Source organism: Diplodia corticola (genome assembly GCF_001883845.1).
Source record: "Diplodia corticola strain CBS 112549 chromosome Unknown scaffold19, whole genome shotgun sequence".
NCBI classification, from domain to species: domain Eukaryota; kingdom Fungi; phylum Ascomycota; class Dothideomycetes; order Botryosphaeriales; family Botryosphaeriaceae; genus Diplodia; species Diplodia corticola.
The window spans coordinates 224,271-251,605 of NW_017971498.1; the positions used below are offsets into that span (position 1 = coordinate 224,271).

The 27,335-nt window shown below is 56.6% G+C and overlaps 9 protein-coding genes across 9 annotated transcripts; 4 read left to right on the forward strand and 5 right to left on the reverse strand.

Moving 5' to 3' along the window:
- Window positions 1–79: 79 nt before the first annotated feature.
- BKCO1_1900083 (uncharacterized protein) lies at window positions 80–1,880 on the forward strand (the record flags this gene model as incomplete). The annotated part of the gene is made up of 5 exons (XM_020272112.1): window positions 80–271; window positions 321–419; window positions 502–726; window positions 795–937; window positions 1,016–1,880. The coding sequence occupies 5 exons, from the start codon at window positions 80–82 to the stop codon at window positions 1,878–1,880; spliced, it is 1,524 nt and encodes a 507-aa protein (XP_020131281.1).
- Window positions 1,881–3,918: 2,038 nt separating this feature from the next.
- BKCO1_1900084 (protein kinase) lies at window positions 3,919–6,140 on the reverse strand (the record flags this gene model as incomplete). The annotated part of the gene is made up of 2 exons (XM_020272113.1): window positions 3,919–4,487; window positions 4,550–6,140. 2 exons carry the CDS (start codon window positions 6,138–6,140, stop codon window positions 3,919–3,921), a joined length of 2,160 nt encoding a protein of 719 aa, XP_020131284.1.
- Window positions 6,141–7,226: 1,086 nt separating this feature from the next.
- Window positions 7,227–10,528, reverse strand: BKCO1_1900085 (nolc1 protein; the record flags this gene model as incomplete). Its single annotated transcript, XM_020272114.1, has 4 exons — window positions 7,227–7,386; window positions 7,434–7,499; window positions 7,552–8,894; window positions 9,059–10,528. 4 exons carry the CDS (start codon window positions 10,526–10,528, stop codon window positions 7,227–7,229), a joined length of 3,039 nt encoding a protein of 1,012 aa, XP_020131283.1.
- A 946-nt stretch (window positions 10,529–11,474) lies between these two features.
- On the reverse strand, window positions 11,475–12,345 carry BKCO1_1900086 (cell division control protein 42; the record flags this gene model as incomplete). Its single annotated transcript, XM_020272115.1, has 4 exons — window positions 11,475–11,546; window positions 11,608–11,986; window positions 12,129–12,248; window positions 12,326–12,345. 4 exons carry the CDS (start codon window positions 12,343–12,345, stop codon window positions 11,475–11,477), a joined length of 591 nt encoding a protein of 196 aa, XP_020131286.1.
- Window positions 12,346–13,337: 992 nt separating this feature from the next.
- BKCO1_1900087 (siderophore iron transporter mirc) lies at window positions 13,338–15,408 on the reverse strand (the record flags this gene model as incomplete). Its single annotated transcript, XM_020272116.1, has 5 exons — window positions 13,338–13,448; window positions 13,508–14,172; window positions 14,234–14,962; window positions 15,013–15,143; window positions 15,239–15,408. The coding sequence occupies 5 exons, from the start codon at window positions 15,406–15,408 to the stop codon at window positions 13,338–13,340; spliced, it is 1,806 nt and encodes a 601-aa protein (XP_020131285.1).
- A 2,198-nt stretch (window positions 15,409–17,606) lies between these two features.
- BKCO1_1900088 (mitochondrial gtpase) lies at window positions 17,607–18,695 on the reverse strand (the record flags this gene model as incomplete). Its single annotated transcript, XM_020272117.1, has 2 exons — window positions 17,607–18,368; window positions 18,432–18,695. 2 exons carry the CDS (start codon window positions 18,693–18,695, stop codon window positions 17,607–17,609), a joined length of 1,026 nt encoding a protein of 341 aa, XP_020131278.1.
- A 368-nt stretch (window positions 18,696–19,063) lies between these two features.
- On the forward strand, window positions 19,064–20,933 carry BKCO1_1900089 (hco3-transporter family protein; the record flags this gene model as incomplete). Its single annotated transcript, XM_020272118.1, has 4 exons — window positions 19,064–19,308; window positions 19,383–19,476; window positions 19,522–20,453; window positions 20,507–20,933. The coding sequence occupies 4 exons, from the start codon at window positions 19,064–19,066 to the stop codon at window positions 20,931–20,933; spliced, it is 1,698 nt and encodes a 565-aa protein (XP_020131277.1).
- Window positions 20,934–21,338: 405 nt separating this feature from the next.
- On the forward strand, window positions 21,339–23,097 carry BKCO1_1900090 (c6 finger domain; the record flags this gene model as incomplete). The annotated part of the gene is made up of 3 exons (XM_020272120.1): window positions 21,339–21,942; window positions 22,017–22,185; window positions 22,320–23,097. 3 exons carry the CDS (start codon window positions 21,339–21,341, stop codon window positions 23,095–23,097), a joined length of 1,551 nt encoding a protein of 516 aa, XP_020131414.1.
- A 3,111-nt stretch (window positions 23,098–26,208) lies between these two features.
- On the forward strand, window positions 26,209–27,139 carry BKCO1_1900091 (uncharacterized protein; the record flags this gene model as incomplete). The annotated part of the gene is made up of 3 exons (XM_020272121.1): window positions 26,209–26,234; window positions 26,328–26,496; window positions 26,681–27,139. 3 exons carry the CDS (start codon window positions 26,209–26,211, stop codon window positions 27,137–27,139), a joined length of 654 nt encoding a protein of 217 aa, XP_020131415.1.
- Between the last annotated feature and the right edge of the window lie 196 nt (window positions 27,140–27,335).

Sequence of the window (27,335 nt, forward strand, 5' to 3'; positions counted from 1 at the left end):
ATCGTCGTGCGTCCAGATACCTACTCGGTCGAGAACCCCCCCCCCCTTCCCATCTCTTCTCCACCCCCGTCCCACTCCCATGGCCGAGCCACTGGCGAGCCGCGTGGTCCCCGCGCCCTATCAGATCAGTGACGACGACAAGCGCGGCCTCGTCATGGTCGTCACCACCACCACTGTCTGTTTTGTAGCCTGTTGTTTGGCCGTCAGAATCTACATCCGCACCAATGTCAGGGAGTGGAAGCGCGACGATTCTCTGCTGGCAGTGACGACGGTGAGCCCCCCCACTTCCTCCCATCTGCCTTGTCGCTCATCATGTGCAGCTCTTCTCCTTCTTCCAGGCAGCAACTGTCTATCTGCAAGTCCAGGAGGGCCTTGGCCTCAAACACCTCGACCCCGCCAGGCTGAGTCGCCTCGGAAAGGTAAGCTTCGCCTGTGCCCTCAACCTTAAGAATTCCAACTGCCGCGATGCCGCTTTCGGACCCTGCTGACTCGCCCCGCCAGGCCAACCTCGCCCAGCAGCTTCTCTACATCTTCACCTTGTTTCTCTCAAAGCTGGTCGTCTGCCTCTTGTACCTGCGCTTGACCGCCTCGAAGAAGCATGCAGTGCTCGCCTACGGGACAATGGCCTTTTGTGCCGCCTGGATCGTCACCTCTTTCGTCATGATTTCCATCAACTGCAACCCCGTTGCCATCTTCACCAAGGGCCTCGACGTCTGCGGAGACTTCGTAAGCACAACCAACCAGATCACTACATCCCGCCAGCAAAGGACTGACCACCAGAACCTGTGCACAAGACTTGGCGATGGCTTGTCATTGGCATCTTCGACTGCCTTACCGAGCTTCTCATCTTTTTCAACGCTATATATCTCGTTGCCGGCCTGCACATGGCCCTCCGTCTCAAAGTCATCGTCATCCTCGCCTTCAGCATCCGTCTTCCGTAAGCCCCCCTCCCCTCCCTTCCCCCAACCCCATTTACATCCCTCCATCCTAACCAGCCACTGCCCGCGCCAAACAGTGTCATCATCGGCTCCGCCCTCCGCATGCACTACATCCGCGGCTTCGTCCACCCCGACTCGGAACCCACCTCCTTCCACAGCGCCTACTCGGTCATCTCGGGCCAGTTCCAGCTCGACTTCGCCATCATGGCCAGCACCATCTCGTGCATCGGGCCCTTCCTGCGCCCCTTTGAGAAGGAAGGCGGCGGCGGCAGCAGCTACCGCCGCCGCTACTACGCCAGCCACCACCACGACCAATACCCTTCCCAACACCACCGCAGCGGCGGCGGCGGCGGGCACCGCCGCTCCTTCAACGACAACATCTCCTTCGACACCGCCATCCAGATGGGTCCCGTCAACCACCACCACCACGGCGGCAAGCCGACCGCATTGCCGCTGTCGTCGTCGTCGTCGTCGTCGTCATCCGGCGCAAAGAAGCACCAGCACCAGCACCAGCACAAGCACAAAATCAGCCTCGGCCACCGCGGCAGCGCCTTCTTCATCCGCGCCGCCTCGCCCGCGCCGGGTTCGGGCGACGGGCCGCCGGCTGGGATGTCGCTGGAGCTGCGGCCGGACTTTTGCGAGCACGCCGCCGGCGCCGCGCGCGGCAGCACCGCAAACGCGACGGAGCTGGACCAGCTGAGCCTAGAGAGCAACGACAGCAGGCGCATGATCATCGCGAAGAAGACGACGTTTAGGGTCGAGAGCGAGGGCGGTGGCGGTAGCGGCGGCGGGGGCGGGGAATGGGATCGGCAGGGAGGAGGGGTTGATGTTGGAGCGGGCGGCGGTGGTGGTTGGGGGCGGTTTGCGGGGCCTGGGGGGGAGAGGAGGAGCGCGGGGAGCGTGGCGGATGTGGGGGTTGGGAGGGCGTATAGTCGGGACTGAGGAGATGAGGGAAGGGAGAGAAATTTTCTTTTGTTTTTTTCCATTTGTTTGGGTGGTTTCTGTTTGATTTTTTTGGAAGCGTAACGTATGTGATATGACCACCACAGAGATAGGAGAGATGAGTCGGGAAGAGAAGAAGAACAAAAGCTGGAGGGGTTTTCCCAAGCCAGGCCCTTATTAATGTAAGATATGTAAGAGAGTATACCAACTTACTGCTCGAACAAGTACATCCTACGTCGAGGATTGGAAGATTTCTAAATGTGAATATATATTCAAATAATTTTCCTCCACAAAGTAGTTGAGGTAACTATCAGGACATAAATTTAAAAACAAGATTTAATTCGTAGGTGGTAGAAAGTAATGTATGGACGCAAGTTTAATAACAAAACAAATAGATTTCTCTGTATGGGTAGCGGAAGCCAATGTCTAGATGCAACTGTAAGTGTAAAAAACTTTCTTTCGTTGGAGACAGAAACCAATGTCCGGGCGTAGATTTTGAGACAAACGGCTCTCCTTCGTAGGTAGCAGAAGCAGATATCCGGACGTGGATAAGTAGATGGGGAGACGGAAAATGGCCAAAAAAAAAAAAAAAAGGCCACCCCCAAAATTGAGCCCTCCTACGCAGGTAGTAGAAGCGAATGCTTAGACATAGAGATGAAGTTTCAAGGCCAAATATATCTAGACATTAGATATGACTACTGTCCGTAAATAGCTCCGTGGGCTTAATTCATTCGCAACGCACGGCAGCAAGCGAGCTCATGCATGATGCCGTGCAGGATTAAAGTTAGCTCCCCCCAATTAAGCTCAACCAAGCAATGCACGTTGGACATCTGGTTCCCCACCTTCCACGTGGCCCGCTCATGCGACACAAACGTGCATGCATGTATAGATCATCATTCATCGCCGGGGTATATTTCTGTGAGCCATGGTAATATGGTATGGTAGCATCGTCCTTGACCCATCTACATGCCGCGACCTCCAAGATTTCAATGGCCATCCCTCCGCATAATCAAGACTTGGCAAGCCGATAAGCTGTTATTAGGATCGTAATTCGCTATGGGGGCTGGAATCCCTTCGAAGGAAGCGACAACACAGTAGTTTATACCAGAATTTCACATCACCATATTCACGGGGGTAACAGAACCCACTGTCCAGATATCGAAACTCAGCTATCCACGTAGAAAGAGCGGAGCGTCCTTGCCCTGGCTTTGGAAGACTCGAAGTACCAATATTATGATGATTTTCTCTACATGAACACCAGAACGCAGTTGCCGAACGACGAAGCATGGCCTCCCATTTTTTTTTTCAAAACGCTCTTTTATTGTTTTTTTTCTTTGTGTGTTTCGATTCGTTGACTTGCTAGACCAAAAGAAGTAACCTCTTGTCCTTCCAATCCTGATCCTTTCTAATACTCTTGAAGCCCCTCTGAAGAAAAACAGACAGGAACACGTAATTTCTTAAGCGGGACAGAAGCAACACGCAAAGAACTATTCCAAAAGCCATGTTGTACCACGGCTCTAGAGAAGGAAGATAGGAAAAGAGAGAAGAAATAAAAGAAAATCATAGGTGAGGAGGGACAACGAGATGAAGTGATGGGTCCTTTTCATAGGAAAGAATAGGAGGAAAAAAAAAAAGAAGAGTCGCGGGGAACACCAATGAACCGTGGTATCTCGACATGCGGAACAAAGCAAAGTGGTAGAAGCAGAAGGTCGAATTAAAGAGGAAAAAGAAAAAGAAAAAAAGGCAAACGGCCGTCAGGCAACTGAATTTGAGGGAAGTGTGAGTGAAGGTGGAGTGCAATGAAGTTATGCCATGTCGTGAAAGAAACGTCCCAGATGAGGGACAGTGAGAATGTTGAAGGCCATTCATTGATGGCAGGGCAGAAAACGAACGCATGGAAGAAGAAGAAGAAGGAGGAGGAGGAGGAGTAGCAAAACAGACAAATCCAACCATATCATCGTGACCGCACACCTCTGGCACATCATTACTCGGGGCCGGGAGCGTGGCAGGGACTTGATAATGAAATCCTCACTAGCCGCTATGCTGGCTGGTTACCCATCACAACATCCGTATCCGAATCCTCGTCCGCCCGTCGGAGCTCGCCTTCGATAGAAATCCCGCCAACGACCCAGTCCATCTTCTCGATCTCGTCGAGTGACTTGCGACCGCGGCTGACTTTCTGCAGCAAGCCCTCAACGACATCCCGCGCGCCGCCCCATTCGCTGGCACCGGGCTTCGTGGGGTCCCAGACGCCGTCTTCATCACCAAACTGGCACCACATCCAATCACAACGCGCGATCCTGTGCACCGCCCTGCTGCGTCCGCGGGCTTTTCCAGGTGGGGGATCAAACGGCAAGCGGCCTTCCATGAGCGAGTAGAGCACGACACCGAGGGCCCAGGCATCGGTCAGACGACCCTCGTACTCCTGGCCCAAGAGGATCTCAGGAGCAGCATAATCTTCACTTCCACAACGGGTTTGGAGCTTCGGGTTGTTGGGGTCAATGCGACGGCAGAGGCCAAGGTCCGTGAGGGTTATGAGAGCCGTGCGGTGGCGCGAAGGAATCAAGAGTTCACGAAGGGTGGTCACGGGGACATTGAGAAGAACGTCTGTTTGATGGTCAACGCATCGGCCAACAGGAGTTGGCGCATCACAACAAGTGGAAGCTTACTCTCAAGTTTGATGTCACGGTGGACTATGAGTTCACTGTGCAGGTATCGTACCGCCCCAACCAGCTCTGCGAAGAGACGCTGCACAACAGGTGCAGTGAGTGCATCGCGTGCTCTGTCGGCAAGCTCATACAGATCGCCGCCCGGGCAGTAGTTGAGGACGATGAGTGCTTGCTGGTCGTCGAAATCGAAGGCCTTGAGGTGGATGAGTGAGGGATGGCAGATTGATCTGAGAACCTCGACTTCGCGCTTCAATGTCATTTCCACGCGTGCCTCGTCCGCACCGCCAGCCGGACCATGCTCGACGATCTTGATAGCCACAAGCTTTCTCGGATTGAGCTTGGATTCGTCGGGAATCTCTTTCGAGGCGGTTTTTTCTCTCGTCGCCAACAGGACCTTGCTGAAAGCACCCTGGCCAAGCTGGCGGATGGGCCGGTAAAACTTCTTCTTTCCAGAATCGTGTCTCACCGCAAGATACTCCAGTCCGGCGTCTTCCTCCTTCAATTCCTCCTCTTCGCTCTCGATAGAACCGCGGTTGCTTGGCGGTGGCGTCGGAAGCGTCCGTGTGGGCTCGGAGCCTGGAGCAGGAGCAAGGCCCCGCTGCGCGGCAAGGTATTCCTCGCGCCGCAGCTGTGACTGCGGGACGGCCTGCTCCGCAGTGGCCGGCTTCATGCCAGCATTAGCAGCGTTGGAGATGGTGACATTCCGTGGGCGGGTATTTATGAGCTGCTCCGGCACGAACTCGCTCAGGCTCCTGTTGCGGCTGTGGTTCGCTTTGTTCTTCTCTATCGCATGCACGTTGGCGCTGTGGGCCTCCACAGCTGCCGTCATCAGGCCCGAGTATCCCTTGTTCTTCCGCGAGGGGGTGCGCGAGGGTGACAGAGTGCCGCTCGACAGCATGGCTAGCGAGTCGTCCCGAGACACAGCGGCGGACCCGCGCGAGTCGGGTCGGTGTGCTTGTCCTGCGGCGGCACGGCGCCACGGGCCAGGCGAATCGCTTACGATCAGCGGAGACGGAAGAGGGGTGATGTCAGTGAGGGCACCCAGGGCAGGCGAAGAGATGGCGGAGCTGGGAGAAAGCGAGGAGGAGAGACTGGCGGCCGAGAGGGTGGAGCGGAGGCCTTTGACGTTCTGTTGGATATCCATGGGGGCCGTTCCTGGGGTCTGCGAGGCCTCGGCAGGGGTGTTCACGATGGAGGGAGTCTGCGACAGTTCCCTGGAGCCGGGGGTCAGCTTGGAGAAGTCGGTCTGGAGTTGCAGGCCAGCGGCGGACGGTGAGCGGCTGTGCGGCCTGCTGCCGGGGTGGACGGGCAGGTGGGCGGGCGGATAGACGGGCGCAGTGTCGATCCGCGGCGGCGCAGCGGACGATGCGGCGTGTTGGAAGGTTGCGAAGGCTGGCGCGTTGCGCGCAGCGGCGTCGCGGGCTGGCGATTGAGATTGAGTCGTCGGCGCAGGTCTCGCAGGCTGGGCGGCTGATGTCGGGTGTTGAGCGGCCGAGACGCGTTGCTGACCAGGCGCGGGCGCGGGCGTGGGACGGGGCAAGGAAGGCTGGGAGCCTTCGGGCTGTGCAAGCAAGCTCTCAGGCTCGCCCATAGCTGAAGAAAGGTGAGGACGGGCTGTTGAAGTCGTTGCGGAACGTCGAGCGTGAACCGATGGCGGTACGGGTAGGTGGCCAGTGCCCGCCCTACACCATGTGTTCTCGGCCCTGCCTGAAGCCAGCGCCTGCCCGCTCCGTCCGTACCCAAGGGAACAGGGGCCGCGCCCCTTCAATGCTCCAAGCCATCAGCCATCCGACACAATACGGGCTCTCGCCGTGCTGCCCGCCGCTCTGCACGCCTCAGCGTCCCGCCGTCGTGGGGCCCTGGAAGGAACATCCTGGCTCGTCCGACTCCTTTGAAGCCGGCTGCGCGTGCGACAGAAGCCGTATCGGCAGGGAACTCTCCATCAACACCCTGCACCTCCACACCCGCCCTGCGCTAGCACCTCAACGCTCTCGCACGGCGAGATAGGTGGCCGATGCGGCCGGCTGTTTGCATCTGTCAATTGATGCCATACTCCAATGGTCATTCACAACCACCGATAGTCAGCCTTTTTTTTTAAAAATTTTTTTTTGTTATTTTTGTCGTTCTTTATTCTATCTGCCATTACCTCCTACGCCGCCAGTGAGATGACCTGACAAGCACATCCCTTGTTGGGAAGTAGGGTCTTGTGGTTTGAAAAATCTATAAAACACAAAAGCAGACCGAATGAATCGGAGATCAAGACCTTCCCCTTAGAATGCCGACCTGATTGGGGTCAACTGTTTACACTGTTTGCAGCAAGGTGGTGGAAATTGAGCCGTCGAAATGAATACGAGAACCGATCCGGAACCGAGTTGCGGACCGACCCAGACTGTAACCATACCGGCGCCATTCGACCTTGAAGACCATAGGTAGTTGATTCGGAACTTGTATCCCGAACGAAAAGGAAATGCAGAGAATTAAGCAACATAACCCTCAGAAATGATGCGCTATTCAACGCAATAAGCTAAGGATGTGCGGTTGTAGGGATAGCCGACAAAGCCGCCATGGCGTATCGAAGCTTCTGAGAATCTGTTGTGTTAAAGTGTCTTTTTTTTTGTTTCTTTCCCTGTTGACCGCAATTAGTGCTGGCAGCTAATTTCGAAGCGAAGACGACCGCTCAAAGCTGATTGCGGCTGAACATTGTGAACATAATGCTATTGAGAATGTAGTCGTGAATGCGGTTGCTTTGGCCGTGGGTATACGCTCGAAGATAGTCAGAAGTCGGACATGACATGGCGGTGGCATCCGTGGTCGCGTATTGGTCGAGGTCTACGTCGCTACAATTGTCAGTGAAGGTATCGAGAGGGAGGTTGAGGGTACATACTCATGGCCATCGGCAATCTGCTCGTTGCGTACAGCATCCTCACCACCATCAGTGGCGCCTTCGCATCTTCTGATTAGTCAATGCATAACATTGTTCGTGACAGGAGATTGATACGTACCGCACGTAGTTGTTGTACGAAGAGCCGCCGCCGGGATAGTTATAGCCATCCTGATAGTTGTGGTGCTGAGCACCATCGCCACCATTGTAGTAACGGCCACCAACATCAGTGTACGGCGGACGATCCTGCTGCTGGCCGGACAACATATGGCGAGAGGCATCGTAGTTGCCCCACTGGTGCGCGAAGGACGCAGACGGGCCCTCCATGATAGGTCGGTTCTGTGTAGGACCCTGGCTGTTCTTGTCGGTCAAAGCATGACCAGGCAGGGTGTTCTCCGACTTCTTCTCAAGCTGGCTGATGCGGTCCTGGAGATTGTCCATCTTCTTGATTAGCTCCGTGTTCTGGCCGGTGATCTTCCTCATGGGCTTGAAGACGTGCTCGTCCATGGCGCGGGCATGAGAATCCAGGGCGTGCTTTAAGTTCTCCGTCTCGCCAGTAGCGCGGCCCATGTTGTGCTCAATGGCGTTGAGGTGAGAGCGGACGTCCGCAAAGTACTCGTCCATGGCATTACGCATCTCACCAAACTTCTTCTCGCTGTCGCCAACGATATCCTCTTTATCATGCTTCTGAACCTCACCAAACGCACGGAAGGACTCCTCGATATGATAGTGCAGCACATGGAAGTGCGTGAGCAGCTGTTCGTGAGTCGGAATACCGGGTTGCAAGGTGGGAGGGAAGGGCCCAGTAAGCGGGGACGGCACAGCACTTGGGTGGTGGAAGCCAGGACTGATGGGGTTCGGGTTGTTCTCGAGCTGCTGGGCCAAGTACGGCGTCAATCCGATCGAGCGAGTGAATGCATGGCCGGAGGGCTGGCCGTTGCGCGGCGCGTCGGGGCTCGAATGAACTCCATCGGAGCCATCGGTTGCAGGATCGGTGCCGTTCGGAGCAGGGTTGCGCTCAGCCACGCTTTCGTGGTGGGCTTGCTGCGGGGCGTCGCGCATGATGCTTGTCATGTTTGACAAACCTGAGTCTGCAGTGCGGTTGGAAGTCATTGGGATATCTAAAGTACGACGGATTGTGTCGGGGATAAGGGAAAGACGCGCGCCAGGCGGCGGGTGCTTCTGCCAGTTCAAGGATGAGGCGCGGAGTGGACGAGCGAAGAGATCCTTCTCGCCTACGAGCTGGGTGCCGCCCTCATCCTCGAAGATGAACTCACCTTGCGACAAGCGGTATACGATAGGCAAAGACTCCTTTGAGCTGAAGCTATCGTTAGCGTTGGTGGGGCGGTCGGCGCAGTCGTTGTTGGACTTCGTCGGAGTGTCGAGGTTGTCGTGGGTGGGTGACGAGTCGGCGATGGTACGAAGAGCGGGCGTGGGCTTGACGGAATATAGCTTATTTCCACGCTAGATATTTGTGTCAGCGAAGAGTTGGCTGGCGGGTGGGCGCGTGAAGTGAAGCTGCGCGTGGCTTCCCTGTTTGGAAGGCGCCGCATGTGGCAGTGGCGAACGTGCCAGGCTGCTCAAAGCCGACAGCTCACTTAGATGGAGGATTGAATGCGAGAACTCACTTCCTTCAGATCTGGCGTCTTGAACAATGTCGAATAGACCGAGGGAGAATAGTCGTGCGGCTTGTAAACCGCCTGCGGGAGATATCCTTCCTTTGTCAGGCCATCCGCCCTGAGACCGTCGGTACGTGAGATATTCAGACGTGGAGTCTGCTCTTTGGCATACATGTTGTACGCCGGAGAATCGACCACGCTGGCTTTCATAGAGTGCAAACTTGGAGAAGCCTCTATCAACTTTGCGTATTCAGCCACTCCATGCTTGACCCAGGCTTGGCTCTTCTCATCTTTCAGCGCCTTGTCACCAAAGTCTATGCTGGACACTTCATCATAGTCCTTCGCCGTGTCGATTCCCAGGCCACTCAGACCACCCTCAAACTTCCCGACAAGAGCGTCAAGAGCCGCTCGGATAGCAGGCGGAGTATCTTTGGCAGGAGGTGTAGGCGGGAGGGATGGGTTGGACTCGTCACGGGCAAACTGGCGGCCGGTGCTATGGGCGTCAATAGCAATTCGGACTGTGCCGTCCTCGAAAGCCGTGTTCTGATCAAGCGTCGCTGAAGTGCTAACCGGGAAAATAGGAGGTAGCGCCGTTATGTCCTTTTCATCCTGCTCACGAATTGTCTCAGGAAGGGAACTGGTGGTGTTGGAACGCTTGCGCTGGGTCTTGCGGCGGCCCAAGTTCAGAGTCCACTTGGAAGAGCCGCTGTGAGGGTCTGCGGTAGTAGCGGTGCCTAGGAATCTTGCAGCTTTGGTTGGGATGTCGAGGTCCACCAACGCGCGACACTGATCGCCTACGGCCGACGAGCTGGCGGGGCCTTTGATACTCGGAAGGCTGAACGCCAGCTTTCCTGGCTTGCGGCGTGTAGCGGCTTCGCGACGTAGATCCTTGGAAGAGGAGACCTTGGCGTTGTCTGGCAATGACACCTTGCGGCGATGGGCTGGGGACTTCACCGAGTGTTGGCGAGGCACGTTAGGCGGCGTATCATCCTCCGAGCTAGGTTCCGTAGCAGTATGCATGGGAGTGTCTGCCGGTTGTGCCATCATACGAAAGAGCCTGGCTTCGCTGCGACTCTCGATCAGGGCGCGGTCTGTAGGCATTTCCTCGATCTCAGTCTCGGGAACGAGCTTCAGGTCTTCTTCCTTCGCCGGTGAGTCGGGTTGGTTCATTTGCGCCATGAACATAGTGATCGTAGTGTTCGGTGGCGACGTGATCTCCGGCTTGGGAGGAAGACTTTTGTCGGAACCGTTATCCGCAGGTGCAGGTCCGGTCTGAACGCGCTGCTGCGTCTTCGCGGCACTCTCACTGTCGAACTGTTCGCGATAGAAGTTATTTCCAATATTGTAGCGATACGCGTGCGAGCGCTGCGTCTCATCGAGAGCCGCGTAGGGCTTCTCGTTCTCAGAGAACTTGGCTGAAGAAGACTTCTTGGGCGACGCGGCGCGCCGCTTCGTCGGACTGTAGCAATTGAGCGACATTCTTGGATGGACGCCCGAGACGATGCGGTCGGGTTCAGCGCCCGCGGGGAAGAAGAGCGGACAGGATAAAGAAAGCGGAGCAAGGCCAAAGGTTGAGGGTGAAGCAAGAGCGGTGATCGGAGGGGATTTTGAAGAGGGAGGGTGACGATGGAGGTGGGCGGTGGTTGAGAGACGAGATAGTACGAAGCCCACCTGCAACAGCGGCGGCTGCGGTGATGCCATCCAGAACAGTGGCATTGTCTCTCTTTCCACGACTAGCTTTTACGCACTGCTCCTAATGATGCTGGGGCAGAATTGATAGCCAATGCTGTACCACGCGCTCGCCTTCAGCCACGTGCCTACTCCGTCGTGTCCAGGCAAAGTGCTTGCACCCGCACACACACACCTGCGGCGCGCCGGCGACGTCACGCAGATTGACTCAAAACGAAAGTGCTGGGAGACGCGCTGGTAGTTGAAAATTTGGAGCTGGGACTTGAGAAGAGACGTATACTCATCCTGCGCATCCAACCCTCGACCGAAGTACAAATTCCTCATAAACGAACATATCCTTGACCTTCCAAAGTCCTCGTGCTATAAACCATCCACCGCCACGGTCCCAAAGCTGGAAACCGCCGGCGCCCACCCATCTGACCCCGGATCCGCCCTGCCATGCCGTGACCGCTCCAAGTCCCCAACGCACACAGCCGCAACTGTACCGTCACGTCAGTCGAATCATGATCATAGGCAGTTCCGCGGGCCAATGTCAAATGTCTTCAATGTTTGATCTTCCAACTCGAAATCGAAAGCTGCCAAATCTCAGAAGAACTGATCCGCTACCCAATGCGCCGGGTCTCCACAACAAGGTATCCGGGGAAAACCGACCACGCCCGACCTGAAAGAAACGAGAAGCATGATTTGGTGGCGATGCTTGCCTAGGCTGCGCTGTGAGCCTTCCACGGCCGGAGCACTACAAAACCACGCAATGCGAGCGCTTTCCGGGCTTCTTGGTCTGCGGCGGCTCAAGGGCCGCGACGATCGCCTACACACAACACAATCAGCTCTCGCCGGGCAAGATTAGCAGGCCGAGGGGGATAACTGACCTCATCGAACACGTCCTTGAGCTTGTACTGGGTAAGCGCGGAGCACTCGACGTACTTGACGGCACCCAGCTCCTTCGCCATACGCTCGCCGTCCTCCTTTCTAACGGGCTGCATCTTCTGCTTGGCAAGCTTGTCACGGACGCTCGGGTCGTCCCTCAAGTCAACCTGCGTGCCGACGATCAGGCAAGGGACGCCAGGGCAGTGATGGTGGACCTCGGGGAACCACTTCTCGCGGACGTTCTCGAAAGATGCGGGCGAGGTTACGGAAAAGCAGACCAGGAAAACGTCGGTCTGAGGGTATGACAGGGGCCGCAGACGGTCGTAATCTTCCTGACCGGCAGTATCGAACAGACCGAGAGTGTAGGGCTCGTCACCGATCCTGTAGGCGTAGAAAGTTCAGCGAATCATCCGCGGCGCCGGCACTCGTCCAAGGCAAAGGCATGTGGTGGTGCAACGGCACGCCAAGAGGGAGATGCAGCGGGCTCACCGGCCGTCTCAGGGAGGATTGGAGGCTCACTCACATCACGGTGACGGCGTAGTTGTCGAAAACCGTCGGGACGTATTCGGACGGGAATTTGTTGGTCGTGTAGCTGATCAGCAAGCACGTCTTGCCGACAGCACCGTCACCGACGACGACGCATCTGTGCGACTCGGTGGTTAGCGCGGAGCAGGCAGCGGCGCAGGGTGCCGGGGCGCAGAGGCGGAGGGCAGCACGTACTTAATGGTTGCGACGACCATGTTGTTGATGTAATGTGCGGGTTACGAAACTGAGGGCGGGTGGCAGGCGCCGATCGGAGGCGTGCAGGAGTGAGGTGGAGGCTCGTCGGGGCGGCGCGGAGCGAGGGGCGTGGGAGAGCGGCGGGTCGCGTGGTCGGGGGGCTGGCTGGGCGGCTCAGCACTGGGGCGCGGGGGTCGGTTGTGGTGTTGGGCTGGCGGTGAGGTATCCAAAGGAAGGTGGAGTAGTGATGAGGAGCCTGGAGAGGTGTCGACTATCAGCAACGCCGACGCGCCGCGCATCGTCAGGGCCGCGCGCAGGGAGGCATACCGTCGCCCCGAGATTGAAACCACCGAGGACGCGTGCAACGCGGAGCGATCTGTGGTTGAAACTCGAAACGTAAGATGGGGGCTCCTGGTCGTGGGTCTGCGTGGTGAGGCCTGGGCGTGGAGGGCGCTGGTAGGGCGAGAAGGGAGGGGCGGCGCGCGGAGTCTCTGGCGCAGGCGCTGGGAAACGAGCTGGAGCAGGCTGCTCTCGACGGCAGATGGCAGGACGAGACGGTGCGATAGGGACGGTCTTTTTGGGGACGGCGGAGATTGTATGGCGCGAACAAGTCTTGCCCCCTTTGATTCGTTCGTTCAGCCTCACCCGCTCGCCGCCGCCTCGCAATTATCAACGCACGCATCATCACGGCCGTTGCACAACACGCGCTCCATGCTGGCTACCTACAACTGCCCACGCCCGCTGCCGGGCGGCGCAGTGCAGCGCGCGTGGGCGCGGCGGCGTCGCTGCGCCTGCACCGATGCACCGATGCACCGGTGCACCGCCTGCGCCGGGGCGCTGTGCCGGCCTGAGGCGCGCAGCGCCGGCCTGCCGTTGAGGACGACAGCGGACAGCCTCTCCGCACAGCACGGAGCACCAGCCAATCCACCGACAATCACCTCCAACCCCCAGCTTGTCTCAACTCTTTGAAACACCGCCTCACCAGCCAGAACTCTAAAGCAGCCTCAGCGCCTCAGCGCCGCAGCCCGCTGGGCCCCCGCGCACGCGTGCCCGCCGCTGCGCTGCCGGCATCAACACCGCCTGCGCTGCGGCCCGCGTCCGGCTCGGCGCCAATTACCTGCCCCTTCGTCTGCCGTCAGCACCGTCGTCTCAGGCCCGCCCGCGACCCCCGCGAGCACTCACCTTGACGAAGCGATGGTTTTTCATCGCCAGGCTCAGCGGCACGAGCGGCGCCGCCACGCACACGGCCACCGTCAGAAGCATGCGCATGCTCTCGTCGTACGCTCGGTTGATGGCCATGCGCTCCGGCGTGCCCATGGCCCACCCGGTAGACGCCAGTGTAACGTTCCCGTAGATTAGCGACGCTTGGTCCCTGATGGCCTCCGGAAGGAGCCTTTCCAACTTCCCGGGAACGCTGTTCGTCCAGATTGCGCCGGAAATCGCGTTGCCTACCGCACCGCCGATCTCCAGCATCGTGAGGAACACCACCGTGGCCGTCGTAACCTGCTCGTGGCTCGCCGATGCCTGGACGCCCAACTGAGCAGGCACAACGAGCATGCCCCCTCCAAAGCCCGTGACGATCTGGCACCCCACCAGTGCCGCCGTTGATGCGCCCCCAACGCGATATCGGTACATGAGGCCCAGCCCCATCATGTATATGCAGGCTCCAAAGGTAATAAAGTACTTATAGCGGCCCGTGAGCCGAATAACGAGCGAGACGACTACCGACGACACCGTCGAGGCAAAGGTGAAGGCCTGCGTTATGCGGCCGGCAGCTATGACGCCCTTGTTCTGAACAATCATCAGATAGCTCGAGTAATACGGGTATACAGACAAGTAGTAGGCCACTGTGTCTCGTCAGAACGGCTGTAGTAAGCGGCAGTCGAAGGTAAGAGGGGGAAAGCTCACTGAAGTAGAAGAAGGCAATGGATGTACCCGCCAAGACGGTCCTATCCTTGAACAAGTCTCGTGGAAAAAAAGCTTTCGGAGCCAGCCTCTCACTGCTTTCCCACAACACGAAGCCGACGAGACAAATGTTGCCAACAACCAGCATGGCAACTATCATACCGCTTTCCCAGCCGTCGCTTTGCCTTGTCGCGATGGTCAGAGGTATCAGGACCAGAGAGATTGCAGCAGTGAGCAGCAGAAAGCCAAAAAAGTCCAGCTCATACCACAGGGATTTGAGCACAAAGAAGACATTTTTTCCCTTGAACGGGGAGGGTAGCAGAATGGACATTTTGCTCGCCCTACGCTGGTACAACAACAAAGAAAGAGCAAGGGGGGAAAATGCAGCGGGCAGGACGATGGCCCACATGCCGTATCCCCAGCGCCAGTTGGGCAGGATGGTTCCAGCAACCTCCGGTCCGATCCAAATAGTCGCCAGGAACGGAAGGTCTGGAATGGTGGAGAAGAGGGCACGGTCCAGTAGGTCCGTTGTATCAGCGACGAAGATCTGCTGCAGAACCAGCAGGCCCTGAGAGCCTGCGGCATAAAAGATCTGGGCCGAAGCATAGGTATTGATGCTGTTGGACGCAGCCTGCTGGATGTATCCGATGGTGTAAAGCACAACTGCGAAAGTGAAGGATTCGAAGCGACCGAAGGCATCCGCAATTTTACCCATTGGTGGTTTGATGATAGCTGCTCTCGTTAGCACCATGTATGTCTGATGTGCGGGCGGGAAAGCGAACAGTTGACGATGGCTTGCACTACTGACACAGTAGACAGCAGAGAGTGCGCTCCAAAGGACGAGGTAGCGAAAGGCATGAGGAGATTGACCGTCTGTTGCTCTAAAGATGTTGCGCAAGCCAAGAGGCCGAGGCTGCAAGTCAGGAAACTCGATCAGTGGTATATCCATCGGTGTTTGATGGACGAAGTGCCTGGAGTGGAAGTTGAAGGATCTCGGTACGTACTCACCCGGCGTAGGCGCATAACAGCGACCATTTCGACCACGCAGCGCTAACGGCATCGATCCGCTGCATGCCGGCTTGTGCGGTGGGATCTAAGCTTGCATCCGGCGAACCCGGGTTGTCTGGATAATCATCGGTGGCGTGGGCCTTCTCTCGGTCGAGCGCTTCCTGTTTCATGATGGCGGCTGCGTCAGGGCTCGGTTTGCAGGTTTCGTAGCAAACAACAACATGCACTAAATTAGCAGCCCCAGCGAAACTGAGGGGAAAGCAATCTCTGGAGGCGGCACAGGGTGCAGGGTGTGTTCGAGATTTAGTAGGTTGAGTTAGCAGCTATTCGCACGACAGGGAGGTGGTCATCGACAAGGCCGGTAGAAGCGAGGCTGGATAGCTACTGGATCCCAGTGATGAGCGCTCCATCCCTTGGCTCACAGCTTGCAGTTCGCTCTGGAGATGGCGATTAGGCCGGCAGCGGTGACGGCGAATTGCTTGGCCCGCAGTGTGGCTTCCTCATCCAACCGCCGGCTCTCGGCCTGTGCCATGGAACGAGTGTCTTAGGCAAGACGAGTAGTAGTAGTGAAGTGACCTTTAAGTTTAGCGCTGCGCCGTCTGGAGAGGGGCCATCATCGGATGACTGTTGCCAAGCGGTTGAACCCATCCAGACTTTGCGAATCGCAACGTTGCCGCTGTCAATTACCTACCTACATTTGTATCTAAGATATATTCACATGGATTTGATACTACTAACTACGTCCAGATACCTGCTTCCACTAGCCGTGAAGAAATATTTGTTTGATTCCACATACATCTTTATCAAAACATCTGCTTCCTCTATACGGACATTTGTTTCCTGACCTATTTTACCACCTTATTCCAGAGCATCGGGGCTGTGTTTTTACCGGGTCTACTACCGATGCAACAGCTGAAGCTTACTTGTCGACTTCCTGTGCGCCGAAAATAACAGTCCGAAAGTTCATTATCCGAAAGTTCATTAGAACTTCTCGTTTAAGGTCACGCAACAGCTGCCTCGGCTTGTATAAGTAGCAGGCTAAGTACATGGTAGAGGCTAGAGTCTGTTGCTATCAACCTGGTTCATTGGATAAACATCGGCGGCGCATATGGCATGTTAGAAAGGACAGTCTAGAGGAAGCGGCAGAATGCGTCTACCCATGAACTAATTACTCATGCAAAGACAAAACCCACGCTCTCCACTGATAATCCAAGCCTTCGCGTTGAGATACTGACGCTTTTACCAAGGAAAAGCTTGAAAATCGAGGGTTTCCGTGCACCAGACCACCGATTCCGCAGAGTTATCCTGTTGGTATCAAGACTCGGCTTCCATTAAGCTCCAGATCCGTTGTGCGTGGTGAGATATAGCATCATCTTGTATGGCATCCGGCTTTCCCTTGCATACCGTAGACAGCTTTCGAAGTTGCGTGAGCACAAACGCCAAGAGGTACTAAAATAACCAAACGGTAACATTGCTGGTGAACGTAGCAGTCGTTTTTCTGCGGGAATCGTGTTTTGGACGGCTGACAAAGGTCAAGGCAAAGGGTTTTATCGAGTTCGGGATCCGGAATTATCCTTTTCGTAATATCCAGTGGGAACGCGAAGCTAAACATCCAGGCGGCGAATGCTCAACGGGTCTTTGCGATAACAGTGCTCTCATGATTTTCCTCATACCACACTACAAGTCTCCCGCCCTAGACAAATAGTGCGAATTCGGAAATGTATCCAGGACGGTGTTCGAAAGGTTATACGTGGCTCAGTAAAGGTTGTCCCTACGTAGGATGGTCTTGAAGGCCCATACGTAACGTGATGAGCGTTGTTTCCATATAACCATCGTGTCAACTGGCAGTGGACCGAGATTCGTCCATTGGGTGCAAATGATCAGCATGCAGACTTATCGTAGTCGCGTACGGGAGAGCTGAGGAAAGGCGAAAGAGCCCTCGAGGTTGAGAGAGGAAGTGGGAAAGATGGGCTCAAATAGTATTCGAAGAAATAATTTGCTCAGGGTTTTCAACACCACAACCATGGAACAATAAAACTTAAATTCCTTGAGTATTGGGTTTTCAAGAAAGTGAGTATGTCCCCAACAGGGTCAATGACTTCGGATATCCCTGGCTCTGCGGCCTATATTTGCAGTGATTCGTGTATAAAGCACGCAGTGGCTCGAAAGTTGAGCTAATCTACGGGTTGAGGCGGCCGTCTCTCCTTAGTACTGCGAAACTTCAAACTTCCTAAGCTGCAATAAGCGTGATATCGACCAGGAGACGGATCAATAATATTAGGGGACCAAAAAGGAACCAGCCACAGGGAACACTCCTGGGTTTAGTAAAGAACACATTATATCTACAATGATCCTCCCATTTGCAGGATCATAGGGCTCGTATACGCCTGGTTTCGGCCTTCCTCCGTTCTTTGTCAGCCTTTCTGACCTGGTTCATACTTGGCTCCTGGCGGTCTCTTAAAGCGCGTTGTTCATTCAGTGCTTCTGCAGTGATATCGTCGAGCATGAATTGTCCGAGGTGACCAGTACGCCATCGCTGGATCATCCACAGGGCGGCAGCTTCTGTCTCTGGCACGCCACCCACCCCAAGCCTCCCAGTCTTCTTTGCCACGGCTTCAAGCAGAGGGACGATCTCGTTGGTCGGCTCGTGGTATTCGGCGTAAAGGCCTGGGTCGACGAGGTTGATGTGATACAGCAAAAAGTCGGCTAGGGTAACGGGAGCAATGATGGTGTCCTTGACGCTCCCGCAAAGCGCAAGTTTGAGCATGGCGTCGGCATCGGGCACATAGGGCACAAATACACCTGGAGTGTCAAGCAAGTATACACCTTCGGTGCCAGCCTCACCTTGAATGATCTTGACGCCAGATCCGATCTTTCGCGTGATGCCCGGTTGTGCGCCAGTACTCGCAGCCTTGCCCTTGCCCGTGCCCGCCAGACGCAAAGCGTTGAGAAGCGACGACTTGCCAACATTGGGCATGCCGACCACCATCATGCGGAAGCCTATCAGCGACACCCTGCGTATGGCGTAGTCTTTGGCGAACTTGAGGATTCGGCGGACGTCGCTCTTGTCGCGGTGGTCTGAGAAGAAGACTTGGGAAGGGGCATGCCATTGGCGAATGATCTGCTCTCGCTGTAGGACGATGCGCGTTAGGTTTTCTCGTGAGACGGGGCATGGAGAGCGTGGGCGACGTACCTGCTGGTCCTGCTCGTTACCCCGGCGGCCCAAGTCCTTCTTGGTGTAGACTATGAGTCGCTCACGGCCGGCCAGACTCTCCTCGAACAGCGGATTGGTGGAGGTGAGGGGCACGCGGTAGTCGCGGCACTCGATGATCAGGTCAATGCGCGAGAGCATCGACTTCATCTTGGTGAGGCCGGCGCGGTGGTGGCCGAGGAAATATGAGCGCGGCAGCGAATCGAGGGGCGGGAAGGCGCCGCGCGGGACGAAGCGTGAGACCATGGCCGAGGGATGTTGTCGCGCTGGGCGCTGGGCGGCATGGTAGCTGGATAGCTGGATGGACGGACGCGGAGATGCCAAGGGCAGGTGGAGCGCGTGTGGAGGGAGAAAAACGACGAATCGTTGGGCGCGGCCAGAGCGCGTGGTGAGGGTAGACGTCACCGATCGCGGCCTGAGATGCTGGCTGCCCCGGCCGACATTTAGCCCGCGCGCGCCGACTCTCGTTGCACCCTTCTTCTGTACAACCTTCTCGTTTCACCGTTAGTGACGGTTGGTGTCCCGCCCTTCCCTGTCTCTTCATCAGCCCGCGCCCTGGTCTCCATAACATTCCCAGAGCCGCATCCCTCGACCGGGCCAACGCTTGCCGTACCATGGCCAGAGCACTCCTGACGCCCTTCAGGCTCCTGCGCCGGGATTGGCGCAACCTGAGCGTCCGCTACGCCTCTGATTGGACCGTCTTCAACCAGCTTATTTTTGCCAGCGCGGTTTATGTCTTCTTCACTAACCTGCTTCCGGGCATCACCTTCGCCAGCGACCTGTACGAGCTCACCGGCCAGAACTGGGGAACCATTGAAGTCGTCTTCAGTACCGGCCTCTGCGGCGTTATTTTCTCAGTGTATGCAGGAAGCGACCCTTGGACTCCGCACGCACGGAACCCTCGTCAGAATGCTGCTGATACCAGGCCAACAGGCTTTCAATCCAACCGCTCACCATTTTGGGCGTTACTGGTCCATTTTCAATCCTAGCCGAGAACATCTATTCTCTATGCACCACCTCCTTTCATGTGAGAGCCCCTGCATGCCTTTTTGCATGCGCCCTGACGGTCTAGATCCCATTCCTTCCCTTCATGGCCTGGTCTCTCATTCACTCCTGCTGGATGCACTGGCTACTCGCCATCTTCAATGCCCACGACTATACCATGCGCTACGTCACAAGCTTCTCAACGGAAATCTTCAGCCTCCTGAACAGCATAATCTACTTCCACAAGGCTATCCAGGAGCTTGAGCGTGCCCATTCGCGCTTGTCGTTCGCCGCATTTCTCTACGCAGTCATAGGGTGCATTGGAACGTGCCTGCTGGCCATCTTTCTGGCGTCTGCGGAGAAGTGGAAGCCTCTCTTCCACCGCTACATTCGCATGGGCCTTTCCGAATACGCTGCAGCCATCAGTATCATCATCTTCATTGGAATTCCCTATGCAGGGGAGCTCGCAAGTCTGGACAAGGACACGTTGCACGTCAGCAAGTCCTTCCGCCCAAGCAGCCCTGAGCGGTCGGTGTTTTTCGTCAAGTTCTGGGAACTCCCCGTGGCCTGGATCTTTGCCGCTCTGATACCAGGCGCAATCATCACCGTCTTGTTCTTCTTCGATCATGAAGTAAGCAGCATCATATGCACCATCGACCGATACGGGACTCGGCAACCTGGAGGCTTTGCTTGGGACATCGTATTGCTCGGCACTACAACTGCTGTTTGTGGCATACTAGGCATTCCTCCGGCAAACGGGCTTTTGCCGCAAGCTCCGCTCCACTCAGAGAGCCTTATGCACGACGAACATGAAAGAATCCCGATGACAGACTCTACTGATGCAGCCAGTGAGGTGAGAGTGTCTCGCCGTGTCTACGAACAGCGATGGAGTCACTTCCTTCACGCTGCTGGCATTCTGGCGTTCGTCAGTCCTCCGCTTATGCACGTTCTGGGTTTGACTCCTACCAGCGTGCTTGCAGGGCTTTTCCTGTTTATGGGAGAACAGAGTCTTTCTGTGAAGTGAGTGGTTCGGCAGTCTGGTGTCGTGAATTACTTTGGCTAATGCTCTCCAGCCCCATCCTCTGGCGCACGTTTCACCTGCTTACACCGCCGTCAGAGTTGCCCAAGCTCCCTCAACAAGTGCGCTACGTGCCTATCCACTTATATACGCTGACCCAAATCATCGTGACCGTCATAATCTTCATTGTCACCCTGACGAAGGCTGGGCCGGCCTTTCCCATAATCATCATTCTCTTAGTGCCAATCAGGCTCCATTTCATGAACCGGGTATGGAACCGCGAAATCCTGAGATACGTTGATTCATGGGCATGCCGAGATGGCACCCCAGAGGACGACGAGGACCGAAGAACAGAATCCCGGAAGGGCCCTACAGTGCAGCCGGCAGGCGTTTCTACGGACGTAGAAAGCAGAGGAACTGAAGGGGGAGCCAGTGAACCGATCTTGCTACGAGAAATAGGCCCAGCAGCCCGAAAAGAATGACGGACGACACTGTTTGATGGGAGGACATTTTGATGATAGAAGGCCGATAACGTACCTCCCCGGCAATGCCTATATGGTCTGCTCTTCTTTTCACTTCTGATATACATATCGAACAAGAGTATCTTGACAAGTCTACTCTTCTCCCAAGGTAACAATATGGGATCCTAATATTGTGAGATATGATAGAAAGAGAATATTTGACGTGACAGAGCAGATGGCTTCATGAAAAGTGATACCTATAGTACCTAGCCCGGGTAGGAAGGCTGGAACAACGTTTCCCCGGCGCCAGGGCCGTACCTGCCATGACGACAGCTTGCCCCTCGCCAAGTCAAATAGCAGTCGGCGGCCATCTCCTGGCTCTGAAGCAACAATTCACCCGCAAACCATGGCGATGCCGCCAGCAGGATGAGCAATATCGTACAATCGGTAGAGGGGTCGGGCGGTGACGTCGTCGCCGCCGCCGCAACCGCTACCGAGAAGGCCGGGGGATGGCAGCGCGGCCCACGACCCGAAATGGCGTACCAGTGCGGAAATCTCGACGACTTGCTGGCCGCTATGCAGTACGAGGTCCAGACGCATTCGCAGAGTCTCATTCCCGAGGAGGCCTCTTGCCGGCTGCTGTTCACTTTGAATGCCGGCCTCGAGTTTCCGAAGGTGCGGAACGCATCCTCGGCATCGTCGTCGTCGTCCCTAGCAGCTGCGACCCCGCCACTGTCGTTGAACAAAGCGACAAATGCTCCGATTGATCCGGATCCATGCCCGGGCTACAGCATCGCAGCCGCTCTGTCGAATTTCTGTGATTCGAAGGAGAAGCTGAAGTACCAACGTGTCATCGCCAAGGCAATCATCACGACAGTTGGCGCAGCCGACGGCTTCCGGTACGCCGAAAGGCGCGCCACGGACACGGCCAAATCGGATGGGTACAGGTTTTGGTATGTGTGCCGGGACTCACTCCAAAACAAAGATAGAGTGGCGAACAAACGGGCGAGTGGGCAAGAACCTGGTCCAGGTATGAGAGCCCTGCCGCGTTATTGCCATGTCTCGCCCCCGTGACCCCTTGTGTCAATGCTGAGCTGAACCTAGATGCGAAAGATACCTTCGATTGCAAGGGTGGAGCCCGAGTCACCTTTTCGATCAAGAATCTCTGCATCGATGTCTGGTATCACCATTTGCCCATTCATGACTCAGCCTTCGAGCTCGATAAAGCGAACGGAGCTCAGAAGGAACAAGTACAGCAGCAAGAGACTGCAAGGTAGGTCACGTCATCGGATCTGTCTTTACTCTGGTCGCGCATGATTTCCCTCAATGTGCTCCCTGCAATTCGTTACTACTTATACTGCGAGCGTTGCTGCTGGCCTTGGGCAACTGGCTGATGCTTGAGTATAGTGTTTCGCAACCCCCAGTGCAGTATCAGCCCATGCCTAGCTATGCATTCTGGGAGACACCCTCGGGAACCGTGTCATCCTCTACACCTCAAACCGACGCAATCAAAGCGGGCTCATCAAAGAGGAAACGAGCACGCCCGAAGAAACCCTCGGGAAACCTGAATACAGAATCTAGCGGTCCTTCTTCCTCTCAGGATACACGCGGTCTTGACACGTTAGTTAACGCCATCACCGTAGATCTGAATGGGGGCATCAACGGCACCATCCCGAATGTCGCCGCTTCGTCTTCCAAGCCGAGGACGAAAAAGGCCAAAACACAAGCCGCACCGCAACCAGCATCGGCAGTTGCCACGTCCAGCTTGCACACTGCACATGCGCCGCTGCCTCCGGCTACAGAGTGCATCGACGGCACGAACCCAGGCCCCACCGCATCGTCGTCCAGACCGAAGGGAAAGAAGAACAAAAAGAAAACCACGGAACAACCAACACTGCCGGTCCCAGCAACAAGCCCACCACCGGCCTCGGTTTCAGCCTCAGCCTCAGTCCCAGATAAAAAGAAGCGAGATCGAGGTGGAACGAATCGCTGCTCTACCTGCTCTTCCCGAAAGATAAAGTGTGATGGGAAGCGCCCAATCTGCTCCGGGTGCGCTAAAAGCAACAAGGATTGCAGGTGGCTAGTGTCGCAGCAAATCCAAAGTTCGAAGACTAGCAGGAACGCGAAAGTCAGGGAGGGTGTGATGAAGAAGATGTCAAAGTGGAACGGAAGCAACCTGGGGTAATTCCGTCGGAGAACGTGGTCGGATGTTTCTCGGAGGATGAAGCATACCTGAGGTGACTGCGCGAGTGAGAGGCCGGATCCACACCAGTAAGTTACATCGATTTGCCAGATGGAAGCTCTTTGTCTATGCTATGAGCTGATTCTCTGGAGAGAAATATACCCATGTCCCTCGCACAACCAGCGTTGGGACCGTCCACCGACAATCGGCATATCTATCAGTCAGCACCAATGGACGACACACCAACCATTTGGTGGCCTGACACTTGGCGTTGCTTGCAGAGAATTGTTACTCTTCCTCGGTGGTGTTGTTTTCTCTTACAATAACATGCTATAGTATGCTATGCGTTAGTGTATGAAAACAGGGATTAAAGCTGGTAGCGCCGCGCATTGTCGGGTCAGCTCGCATATACTGCACAACAGCCACGTAGGTAGAAGACAATTTAAGACAGCATCACAATTAAGCTATGCATGCTACTCATGCACCTAGCGAAACAATGGGAAGGCATGATGTTTGTTTCAGCGCAGATGATCGACTCCTGTGCGGAGACTGCATCGGGCGAGCTGGGGTACGCCGTATACGGGATGAATGCCCGCAGAATTGCTAGCGTGCAGGCGGGCGCAACCTACATAGACTTTGGACCCTGAACCCGATTGACGCGCGGAAGGTATCTTGTGACCAAAGATTGACTCGGCCTATTGCATGGATGAAGCCGGTTGAAGGTTGCATTGGTCGCCTTGTTCTTGTGCGCACAAAATCCTTTGCTTCTTGTTTTTCTTCTTTGTTTCCTTTTCTCGGGTATGAATGATGTTTGCGTGCTCGAGGAGATGCGATACTTCAGCCGCAGACCCCCCCCTTCTTTTTTTCAGCGAGCTAGCCTTTCCCCCTGGCATGGCGAAAGAAATGCAAGGTGCATGGCAGAAGGACACGCAACTCATATGTAAGCGCTAAGAAGGATTTCTTATTCTTCTCCACCTCGGAATGTGTCGATTTGCTGCACGAGATCTAGACCTCGGTACACAAAGGCGGGTCTAACGATCGGCCCTGCGATACCCAACTCTAAATCAAGTTTTTTTTCCAACCACCGTCTCTGTTCTTTTATTCGCGCTGGCATTTGTTTATTTTTTGGGGGTGGGGGGCGCGCTTCTCCACAGCAGTAGTAGTGCGTAAGGCCAACACATACTGTGTACGTACGCCAGGACCGATGTGGTGTATGGTTTTGCTTTCCCCACCGGAGATTGAACCAGCGCGACGCCAAAGCGTTTGTTCAGCTCTGAAAGCGGAGATCGGAGATAAGGGGGCGGGAGTTGATTGATTATTGTAAACGCATGGGGGTTAAGTTAGAACCGGTCAACTGCATCCGTCAACGTAAGTGTGGGCCCTCTTTCGCAGCAGACTGAGATTGGGGATCGAACAGCCCGGTCGGGAATCGCAAACAACAGCATGGATGAGTCCCGCATCTTGGCGCTGGCTGACGATTACGATACCAAGACATGCGTTGACATTGATGAGCAGTGGGCAGCAGCCACACCGGCAGCGACAGCGAGGCGGTATGTATGCCGACGAAACCAGTGGCGAAGACTCCACCCCAGTCGGGCAGGTTGCACGGCCACCGGCTAACCGGCCTTGGCATCGAAGGTGGTGAGCGGGCGGGGAGTCGGGGAGTCTAGACGGGCGTCACCGCAAATCGCGTGGTTTGCTCGTCGATCACCGAAAGAGAGTGCGCAAAAAAAAGACGGGGAGCCCACGTCCTGCTCTCGAATCACGGCGCGGGGCGCTGCGCGACACGCGCCCGGCGATGGCGCCCTCCCGAGACCCGAGACTGCGTGAATGCGAACCACGAGAAAACCCACATGATTCGTGCCCGGCGAGTGTCGGATAAGCAGAAGCAGGGACGCGCAGGCGGGCTTGGTAAGGGCGTGTCGGCGGAGTTACGGACTTTAGGGAGCGCGGGGGGCTTACTACTACCTAGTCGTCGCTGGTGGTGCGTTATACAGCCCAAGCCGCCGACGACTGCGGGACGTCCGAGCACAATGGCGCGAACGGGAATGAGGGGGCCACTGGAGACAGGCGTGACGGGCGTGCCAGCAAAACACGCCACGGCGTTGACGGGATCACGATCTCCCCCGGGCGCGTGAGGGGGACTTGCATGATCAGTCGGTGAAAACGGACGGCGCGAGGAGGGGGAGTTGGGAAGATCCGGCATCCCGCCAGCATGTGGATGCGATGAGGTCTGGGAAAATCGGAGCGGACGCTCGCGGCTCGCCGGCAGCGAGGCCGTGCGCCGGTCGCGTCAGACGCACGGGAGCCCCTCTGGCGCTGGCCGCCCCGACTGCACACTACGAGCTGGCCGGCCACTCGCCATGAGGTCATTGGCAGCACCTGTTGGTGGCTGGCCGGGCAGCTTGAACATGCCCCGGGGGGCGCTAGCTAGCCTAACGTCGTTGTTGTTGCTGCTCCGCTGCTCCGCGCTGCTTGGTTCAGCAGTACCGGCGGAAGTAGGGGGCCAGCAGCACCGTGAAACCCGTGCAGAAGCGTCGAAACAGGCGGCCACACGGCCGGCTTCGGGCGGGAACGCAGGCATGCTGCGGGGGTCGAGCATGATTGCTCCCCGATGCGGTCCCAGCGCGCCTCTCCGACGCGGACCCGAGGGACGGGGCCCGTGGGCGCGGCTGGCGGCTGGCGGGAAGCAAGGCGGACATCTGTCGCGGATAGAGGCAGCGAGGGACCGCCTGCTGATTCGCTTTTGTTCGTTTTTGTCGCCGCTTCGGGCGCCGCGGGCGGGGCTTCGCGCGGAGGCAGGGCGGCGGCGGCGCTGCGGGAGTGCCGGGTCTGTGCGAGCGAGCCTGGTGCATTAGGAATGAATGATGGATCACGATGAGCTCACACCAGGCACCTCCGCCCTTCTTGCGCACTACTTCTACGAACCGCTCCCCTCGCCCCTCCTCCAGCATCCTATCCCCAAGCTCCCCCAATCCCCTCTTCCTCCCAGCCCGCGCGAGGAGGGGCCCGAGCCACGCCGCCGCACCGCCGCCGCATCGCCGCCCTTCCGCATCCAACAGCTCCGCCCATTCCGGCCCTGCCGCTGACACGTCAATCCCACCGCCGCCCACCATGGCTTACAAAGACGCAGCAAGACGGTACGTGTAGACGCGCTGCTTGCCACACGCCGCGCAGAGTCGCAGAGACCACACCTTCTCCAACTGGGCTAACTCGCTTGCTGCCTGAAACAGTCAAATCACTCTGGCTTTCAGCGCCTTTATGCTCGTCTACAATGCCACCTTCCTCTTCTGCATAGCCTATCTCCACGACGAGCTGCCCTCGGGCATAGGCGAGTCCCTCATCCTCTACTTCTGCGTCGCCGCCGTCGTGTGCCTGCTTGGCCTAGTCGGCACTATCAAGGTACGTCACCACCAGGAGGCCCTTGCTTCAGCCGAGCGAAAACGAGGAGCCTCAAACACCCAAACTCCACCGCACGTAAAAAACCGCACCCACCACGGACGAGAAATCCCCGAAAAGAAAAGCGGCCGAGGGAAAAAAAAAAAGAAAGAGAAAGCCCCACTGCTAACACCCTGCTCCGTCACAGCAATCCCAAACGTGCGTTGATATCTTTGCCAACCATGTGCTGCTCGACGCCATCCTCATGACCGTCCCGCGCGTCATCTTCTGCGCCTTCCTGTCGAGCCTGCCCGGCACCCTGTGCGAGCCTTCCGACTTCCCCAACCCCTTCCGGCCCCCGACCAGCCCCAGCCTGCCCTCGTCGGCCGGCGGCCGCAACGCCAACAGCCCGCGTGCCACCAGCCCGGACCGCTGCTTCGTCGTCATGAACACGCTGATGGGCCTCGCTGCTTTCCTGGCCGTGGCCAGCGGCGCCGCCCAGTGGAGCGTCGCCTTGCGGGTGCGCGAGTTCGCCAAGTCGCTGAACACTGACGGCCAGGACGGCCGTGACGATGTGGAGGAGAAGGCCGGTGCTGGCCTGGAGGACGGGCGTGTCCCGGAGGTGACGTACGTGGACGAGAAGAAGGGCGCCGTTGCGATGGCATGAACGGTTTTTGGAATGCATTCATGTTGGTGATTGAGTTGGGAGAGCGTCTGGCGCTCGGACGGTGATGACTATACCCCTAGTTTTTTTTTTTTCTCTTTTCCCTTTGATGATGATTAGATGAGCGACGATTAGTGTTCTAAAGATGAAAAGGATTGGTTAAAGTTGATGTGGGCCCTCTTCTTTTTGCATGCTCGTG